Raw genomic sequence first — 9,142 nt, 5'->3', positions numbered from 1 at the left:
AGAGTGATGTGGAACACGGAAACCTTCAGGGCTGGAAATGGATTTTTGTTTTTCACAGAAAGGTGAAAATCACATGTTCCCATCTCTAAGCAGAGTGATCTATTAGGCAATTTAATCAAAAGCTCAAAACACGACCTGGCCTTTTTACCTAACATTTTTTAAATCCTATTTGCACACTGGAGCAGAAATGATAGGCTGCCCAAGGGGTCCAGAAATTTCTTTTTTATTTTATTACAGCACTGGATATCACAACACACACACACACACACACACAATTGGTGTAGTGCTTTTCTTTTTACAAATGTCGAAAGCAGCATTACAGAAATCTATAAATTTAAGATGTATGTCAATCCAGATATATACATAGATACATATGGATAGTGAGAGAGAGAGAGAGAGAGAGAGAGAGAGAGAGAGAGAGAGAATGCAAATCTCAATTTTTTTTTTCTTGTGATTTCAGTGCCCTGAATGCAAATCTTTCTTTTTAAACAAGAGTTTGTCACTGAGTTTGGGGCTTTACAGAGTGTTTTTACAGTAATGCTGCTCAAAGCGAGTGATGTAAATTTTCCTCCATAAAACAGTCTCAGACTGGACAAGCTACTTTGTTATACTACTTTGTTTACCGTTGATGCTGTGAGCAGCCATTTTTATTTCTCACTTGCTGAACTCAGAGTAGAGGAGACAACTTATGTTATAAACATAAACTATATTCAAGTTAAAGGCAAAAGGTGAAGAAGAGCTAGTATAGCACAAATTCATGCTGGCTATGGTAGAAAGGAGTCAGAACACACAGGGCATCACAACATGCTTCATTTGGGGCTGTGTAGCAGCAGCCAGGTCAGAGCGTCCATCCTGACCCCTGTCCACTGCCAAAAACACCTACAATGGTCATGTGAGCATCAGAACTGGAGCACTGGAAGAAAGTGGCCTGATCTGATGAGTCACATTTTCTTTAAACATCATGTAGATGGTTGGGTGTGTGGGGAAGAGATGGCACCAGGATGCACTATGATAAGAAGGCATGCTGACAGAAGCCACGTGATCAGGCCACTTTCTTCCAGTGCTCCAGTTTCTTCCTGGGCAATGTTCTGCTGGGAAACCTCGGATGTGGACGTCACTTTAACATGTAGCACCTAACTAAACATTGTTGCACACCAACTGCACCACTTCATTTCTAAGGTGTTCCCTAATGTCAGTGTCCTCTTTCACCAGGATAATGCTTTCTGCCACACTGCAAAAATTGTTTAGGATTGGTCTGAGGAACAAAGACCTCCAAATCTCACTCTGATCAAGATTCTGTGGGACGTGCTGGACAGACAGGTTCGATCCACTGAGGCCTCACTTCACAACTTACAGGATCTGTGAACGGTCTCTACACACACACACACACACACACACACAGTGTAAAACTGCAATACTAACTGTTTGTACACTAAAAGTGTTGTTTTTTTTTTTCAGCCACAAGATGGTGGATCTTCCTCAGCTCCTGACATGTTGCACTGCTGACATGAACATGAAGCACTGACATGAAGCACCGCTAAATAGGGACTTCGGGTATTTATAGTTTCGGTGTCACGTGCTACACATGATGATTTTGACCGGTAGGGGCCTGTAGTGTGCACGGTGGAGAAATGAAGGGTTTTTTCATCACACACGTGGTTGGAAAGCTTCTTCTCGGCGCCATTATGTGGTGGGTGTAGCAGGGGACGGAATCTGTGACGTCAGCCGAGACCGGGATGTAAAAAGCTTGCGGCAGGAGCACGCGGGGCTGCACGAGGCCGGGGCATCGCGGTGATCATCTGAAGCACGAGCTGTTTCTCAAGCCACGAAAGTTGAATATGAACGGAGAAATGAACGGTTATCATAACGGATTCATCGACGAGGACTGCTTCTTATTTACCTCTGAGTCTGTGGGAGAAGGACATCCGGGTAAAATCCTCAGCACCTCACCGTAAAGCCGAGCAGAACCACGTTGTGCACGCGCTTCATTGTAGAGAGCTAGAAAGCTAACGTGTAGCTGTGTGCTATTTTTTTACATTATAGATTTAAACCAAAATAGATATTGAAAAGGGATTTTTAATTAAAAAAAAAAAAATTTGCATTTACTGTAATATGTTGTTGAGGTCAAGTTCGAATGAATTGTTAGCGGTCACTATTATCAAGTAGCACTAAATATATAAAAAAATAAAATCTGTATATATATATCAGAGTATCTAAATGTTCATTACTCAGGCGATTTATCTGAAATATTAACAGAAATGTAAATATTCCGACTACCTGGAGATTTTTATTTGGTGCATAATTAGCACTAGGCCTGAAAACAGCTCCAACTAGTTTAGGTTTATTTTCAATAACTTTTTATAAACTCTTAATAAACATTGCTCCATCTGTTAACCTTGTGTTATTTTGTTTCTTCTGTTGAACAGATAAGATCTGTGACCAGATCAGTGATGCTGTTCTTGACGCCCATCTTAAGCAAGACCCAGATGCCAAAGTGGCTTGTGGTAAATAACTGATTTTCCATACAAGCCTGTAATGTGTGTGAGTGTGTCCCGTAAACATCTACTGATAACTTTTTTGGGGTCCTCATTCAGAAACGGTAGCCAAGACTGGAATGATCCTGCTGGCAGGAGAAGTGACCTCTCGTGCCAATGTGGACTACCAGAAGATCGTCCGGGACACTGTTCGACACATCGGCTATGACGACTCCTCAAAAGGTTCGTGTGTCAGAATTGTCAGGATTGGAAAAAAATCATCATGCATCCACATAACCTGAGGTCATTCGTTCGTCTTCTGTAGTTACTTTCTCATTGGTCAGTATTGCAGGAACATTGAGAGAGAGGCAAGAGTACATCCTCTGTGGAATACCTTTAACTCGTGTGTGTTTATAACACTGTAGTAGCAGTACAGCCAGTGCATTGATATAGAAAGTGCTGAAAAATTGATATTGATTGAATATTGATATGGATTGTTATGAAAAGCAGTCAGTAATTTTTTTTTTTTTTATTCTACATACTATATTATACTGAAAATAACCAGTATAGTGGTGGCTCCAGCAGTTAAGACTCTGGTTTGTTGATCAGAATGTCAAGGTTCAATTCCCAGCACTGCCACTGCTGGTCTTCCTTGTTATAATAGTGGTCTTCAACATTATTTACAACAAACTGTATATCCACATAACCACATTTTTATGTATATAAGCTGCTTATTTTTTTCAAAAAGGCCATATCTATATTTATTTATTTGCTTTTCCTCTTAGGCTTTGATTACAAGACCTGTAACGTGTTGGTGGCTTTGGAGCAGCAGTCTCCGGACATTGCTCAGGGAGTACACTTGGACCGTAACGAGGAGGACATTGGCGCAGGGGACCAGGTCAGTTATAGAATATGGCTGGATCCCAAGCACTGGATGATTTTAACACGGTACAGGACTCTTATATTTCAAGAGTACAGCAGAAGTTCCTGTACTTGAACATTTAAGGGCTTAAAGACATGAGGTCTTGCCTTATTATAACAGGATTTGTACCTTTAGAGGTTTCTGTGTACATGTGTGAGCAGTTGATCATGTGGGAACCAGCCTATGAGGATAAAAAAAATGCAGCTTTTATTCAAGGTGTGTAAAAGAGATGTTTCATGTGCTTGTGTACTGTGCTGTTTTTCAGGGACTGATGTTTGGCTATGCTACAGATGAAACTGAAGAGTGCATGCCCCTCACCATCATGCTGGCCCATAAGCTGAACGCCAAAATGGCTGAACTGCGACGCAACGGTGTCCTGCCCTGGCTCCGTCCGGACTCCAAGACCCAGGTGAGCTCCACTGGAGAACTGGTGGTCTTTGGGTTTGTGATTGTATGATTTAGTAACATGACTATCTTTTAATGCTGAAAAACTTCACTGAAAAGATGTAACTTCTATCAGAAGATCACATCTTTGCACTCTGACTACAGCTTATTAAAATGGAGATAAAAACACAAGTGTGTTATTGCCATCACGAGCTGTCAGAACAGCATCAGTGTACATTGGCACAGATACTGCATGACCCTAGAGCGACGAACACTTCCAAAAGATTTCCCCCTCTGCCCTGTGTTTTGAGCATGGAGGTGAAAAGCATGATCACTCCAAAATCTGAAAATCTGTTGGGTTCAAATCTGGTGTGTGCACCATGTTCTTCCTCATTGAACTATTCAGTGAGGCTTTGTGCTCAGCACATGGGGCCGGGGCCATCCTAGAAGAGACCACACCCACCGGGAGTGCTTCTTGGCTGGAATGAAAAGCTGCAGCGGTTGCAAAGAGTGTCTAAAATGATCATTTCTGTTCTCAGGTGACTGTGCAGTACAGACAGGACCACGGTGCGATGCTCCCGGTGCGTGTGCACACTATAGTGATCTCGGTGCAGCACGATGAAGACATCTGCCTGGATGAAATGCGCGACGCCCTGAAGGAGAAGGTGGTTAAAGCGGTGGTGCCTTGCGTTTACCTGGACGATGACACCATCTACCACCTGCAGCCCAGCGGCCGCTTTGTCATTGGCGGACCTCAGGTGATGTTTATGTACTGTCTTTAAGCCTTTTAATACTAGCATTGTTTAGAACTGGGGTACACCCTTGATGTCCACTTTATTAGGAAAAGTTGTCTGAATCAGCCAATCATGTAGAAACGGCAGTGTATAAAATCATACAGATCTAGAACTTCATGTAATGTTCATGCCAAACATCAGAATGAAGACTTTGGAATCTTTGGTTGTTGGTACCAGATGGGCTGCTTTTTTTTCAGTCATTAGTCTTTTAGGTGTTCCTAATAAAATGGACAGTGAGTGTATTTAAATGTCTTTTAGTGATATGATGTATATTTAATGTTTTTTTTTGTATGTGTGTGTTATGACCCTTAAAATGGATCGATTTATTAAATTGCAATAGCAAGAAGATAAAGATCAGGATCTTTTTCTTATTTATTTGCTATTAAATTTTCCCTAGCTTTTGTTTTGCTCTTTGAACTAGCTCTTCTCTGCATTTAACCAAAGACATACAAAGAAAAATAATTTTCTCTCTGACTGCATCAACAGGGTGATGCTGGATTAACAGGGCGCAAGATTATCGTAGACACGTACGGAGGTTGGGGTGCTCACGGCGGAGGAGCTTTCTCTGGGAAAGATTACACTAAAGTCGACCGCTCTGCTGCCTACGCTGCCCGCTGGGTGGCCAAGTCTCTGGTCAAAGCTGAGCTCTGCAGGCGGGTCCTCGTACAGGTGAGGAACAGCATTCAGTTTTACATAAACAGCGAAAAGAAAATGGCAAATGGGGTTAAATCACGTCTGTAAGAAAGATACTGTTGGGAATAGACAAACACATGGAACTGATGGGGATGAATAGAATGAGCAGAAACAACCGATTCAGCACATAGGATGATATTTGTAATACATGAGCACTAAGGATTGATTGAGTGTGGTGTTTGCTGATGTCTTGCAGGTATCCTATGCAATCGGAGTGGCCCATCCTCTGTCCATTTCCATTTTCCACTATGGTACGTCGAAGAAAAGCGAAAGGGAGCTGCTGGAGATCGTAAAGAAGAACTTCGACCTTCGTCCAGGAGTCATTGTGAGGTAAAAAAAAAAAAAAACTTTTTTTTTTTTTTTTTTTTTTTTTCTTTCTACATTGATTTGGAAGGTGCATTAGTGTATTGCTTTGCAGTGGTTTAATGGCTACTTCCTGTCTGGTGCACTATATATATTTCCAGTGAGGTTCAGACCTTTGCTTTTTCTTTTCATTTGGATCTGCAGTACAGTTTATTTACCCTGTTACCCTGTGTAACACACTGGACTAAAAACCAAACGAATATCCCTGGCACTGATGTACCATTCCAGTGAGAGGTGTTGTGTTGGAAATAATCCATCCCAGCGTGATGTGATATGATACACAAACACATGAGCTGGTTTATACTTACCTTGCACAACTTGAGCGCTGTGAATATCCACATGCTCGCCTGTGGAGTTTATATACAGCCGGAATATTAAGAGCAACATCAACTAGATGCCACATCCGAACCAAATAAGGCTCTGTCTGATGGCTTCCCAAGATTTTCGAGATTTTATCCAGATGATGATGATGATAATGAACTTGCCGTTGTTATGATTGGTGTCATGAGCGGCTTCTCACATGGAGAACTCTCTAATATTCAGAAATATTATTGCACTAAGAGACCTGGTTAGGATTAGGACTCAGTAGTGGATTGGAATAGTATTGAGGTCTGTATGATTTGAGACACAATGCTAGTTTGAACTATGCTAAAATAACATGTAGCTTATTGAGCTAAACTCTGTTCATAATGAATACATAAAACTGAAATACTGAAAGTATTTCACAAACGAAAATAACTTGAAAGTCAAGTGTCAGATATGCATATGCAAATATGTCTATTTATATATACACATACATAGACATATATTTGCTTATGCATATCTGACACTTGACTTTCAAGTTATTTTCGTTTGTGATTTCTACCATTTAATTTTCCCTACTTTTCCCTATATATTCTTAACTATATCCCCTATTTTTCATGTCCACACTTTAAATTTTTCTTTTTTATGTAAGATGGTCGTAAAAAGCGTTTCACTACATGTCGTACTGTGTATGATGTCGTATGTGACCAATAAAATTTGAATTCGAAGTGGCTCAAGGTACGTTATCTGTACTTCAGGTTTAGTCTGCTGTATGTGTCCTTGTCTCTGACTGCTGCTAACCTCACGGTTCTGTGTGTTCCAGGGATCTGCAGCTAAAGAAGCCCATTTATCAGAGGACGGCTGCATACGGTCACTTCGGCCGCGACTCGTTCCCGTGGGAGATTCCCAAAAAGCTGCAGTACTAAACTGCCGTCCCCCTGAGTCCTGCTGACGTAAACTACAGAGAAGTCTGCAAGGCTGCAAAAGGGAGGCGGACGTTTAGACCAGCTTCGTCTTACACACATCCATTCAGATTGTAATTAATAACTAATGAGAGTTCCACAGGCAACTCGACCAAAAAAGGCATAGTTATAAAGATTTATCTTCTTTTTTTTTCAAGTCATGAACTTGTCCTAATTTTTTTATTTCTCATAAAGACCTCATGCACACACATGCACATAAACAGAAAACGCCCCACAGACAGGTTTCTAGTTACCATTATAAATTACTAAAACGGTTGGTTCTTGCTATGCCTACATCTACCCCTGCTAGAAAGCAGTCTTCCTTGTGGGCGGAGCCTACCATCCCTACAATGTCAAGACCATCAGATAATCTTATCTGTGTGAGGAAACATGGAAACACACAATCAAACCAAACGGCTTAGTTTCCTTATTCTTATGTTCTGATTTTATGCATTATTTGTTTTTTCCTCAATCATTACATGTAGATGGTGCTGATGAATGGAAGAGGAAAGAAAAACCCATCTTTTTAATTTTAATGGGCATTTTCTCAATCATGTACTTGCTTTGCCTTGTCGAGACTGAAAAATGTGGCTAGTGTTTTACAGAGAAACTAGCCTTGTTTACATGCTCTCTCTCAGTCTCGGATGGCTTTTACTTTGGAGTCTTTATTTTACCCCTTTCTGTTTATTTATATCATGTAACAATAAAACATATTTGCATTCTCCCAAGAGTTGTCAGTGTTATTAATGAAAAAATGATCAAAACAAACCCCAGGATAATTTACACATTCATCCGATTCATCACATTCAAAAAAGAAATTGGAAAAGCTGACATTCCTTTTTACATTCAAATCCCCCCCCCCATTTCAGTGAATAACATCATGCTTAATATTATTATAACTCCTAAGAACAGCTGTAATCAAAAAAAAAAAAACAGCTCTGTGCTCAGTCCTGGATTTTGCTTATACTGAGGATCTGTTTCATACATTTTCTTCTGTTTGTGTTTACTCTATCACACCTATATACTCTAATGATTTTAATTCCCACTATCGGCTCTCACCCATAACAGGACTGCGATGCAGAGCTCATCTAAAACAATTCTGTACAGTTTATCCATGTGGTTTAGATTCATTAATTCACTCAAATGTGTCAGAAAATGGTTTAGTGATGCATGTTTACACCAAGTGTGTGTGGGTGTGTGTGTACACGAGGAACCTTTCCAAGAGCCAGATCTGATTTCTCATGTGACTTTCCTTTGAGGCTTAATGGTTCGAATGTCTTAAGGTGTTATTTTTTATATATATATATATATATAATATATATAAAAGAGAACTGGCTTAAACATGATAACCACCACCAACTTGTTATATCCTTTTTCTCAAACCAGTCTGCTCAGAATGACCTATAGATTATCTCCTGTTCGCTTTACTTTTAGTAGTTAATGCTCTGATTCACGTTGGATTGCAGTCAACATACATGAAAGGAGAAGGAGTCATGTTAAGATGCTGTTCAGGACTGCTGCTATAAATATCCCTGGAGCTCAAGTGAACAGGATCATGGATATCAATCTCTGAAACCAAAACCAGCCATCAGCTGCTTGTGTCTTGTACGTCATACAGTAAAAAGTACATGAGCACGTTGAGGCTTATACACTGGATCCTGTTTATATCATTAGTAACATATAGTTCAGTGAAATTTTACTATTTCTCTCACACACACATTCTCCAGTAGTTAATGCTTTGGGTTGTTGATCAGGGTTCAAGCCCTAATACCTTCAAGATGCCACTGCTTGAGCAAGGTCTTTAATTCTATTTGCATCAGAGGCATAACACCACACTCTGACCCTTAACTTCCAATAAAAAGCTGTTATATGTAATGAAAAGAATTCCACAAGGCTGTTTTCTTCTTACACACAGTGAAAGATCTGAATAAATATTTCATACCTATTAGAATAGAATTATATAGACGTTTCATTTGTCCTCTCACTCTCACCTCTGACTCACAATAAGGTGTGTCCTTTTACTTACCTGGGAACATTACAGTCTGTTAGTTACTGGAAGTTTCCACGGTAGTGTGTAAGGGGGCGGAATAATATTCCATGACTACAGATTTAAACAAGTTCGTTCTTGCTGTTAACGTCATGTCACTGCTTTTGATCCACTGCTTACACAGGAGATCTACTGAAGAATCAGTGTACACAGAATCGGTGTATTTTTGCATGGAAATAATAATACAGTTAAAGAAACTG

General features: G+C 40.2%; 1 protein-coding gene across 1 annotated transcript; it reads left to right on the top strand.

Annotated features, from left to right (window-relative positions):
* Positions 1–1,714: 1,714 nt before the first annotated feature.
* mat2ab (methionine adenosyltransferase 2Ab) lies at positions 1,715–7,623 on the top strand. Its single transcript, XM_058375431.1, has 9 exons — positions 1,715–1,929; positions 2,427–2,504; positions 2,595–2,717; positions 3,260–3,372; positions 3,662–3,805; positions 4,320–4,538; positions 5,061–5,243; positions 5,464–5,597; positions 6,757–7,623. The coding sequence occupies exons 1-9, from the start codon at positions 1,839–1,841 to the stop codon at positions 6,857–6,859; spliced, it is 1,188 nt and encodes a 395-aa protein (XP_058231414.1). The 5' UTR covers positions 1,715–1,838; the 3' UTR covers positions 6,860–7,623.
* Positions 7,624–9,142: the final 1,519 nt, after the last annotated feature.

The sequence above is a fragment of the Hemibagrus wyckioides genome, linkage group LG22 (assembly GCF_019097595.1).
Source record: "Hemibagrus wyckioides isolate EC202008001 linkage group LG22, SWU_Hwy_1.0, whole genome shotgun sequence".
Lineage (NCBI taxonomy): Eukaryota > Metazoa > Chordata > Actinopteri > Siluriformes > Bagridae > Hemibagrus > Hemibagrus wyckioides.
This window is presented reverse-complemented; position numbering and strand designations above follow the sequence as displayed.

Coding starts and splice junctions, on each gene's coding strand:
- mat2ab (XM_058375431.1), top strand. CDS start 1,839: ATGAACGGAGAAATGAACGGTTATCATAACGGATTCATCGACGAGGAC. Junction 3,373..3,661: donor ACATTGGCGCAGGGGACCAG/GTCAGTTATAGA, acceptor GCTGTTTTTCAG/GGACTGATGTTTGGCTATGC. Junction 3,806..4,319: donor GTCCGGACTCCAAGACCCAG/GTGAGCTCCACT, acceptor TTCTGTTCTCAG/GTGACTGTGCAGTACAGACA.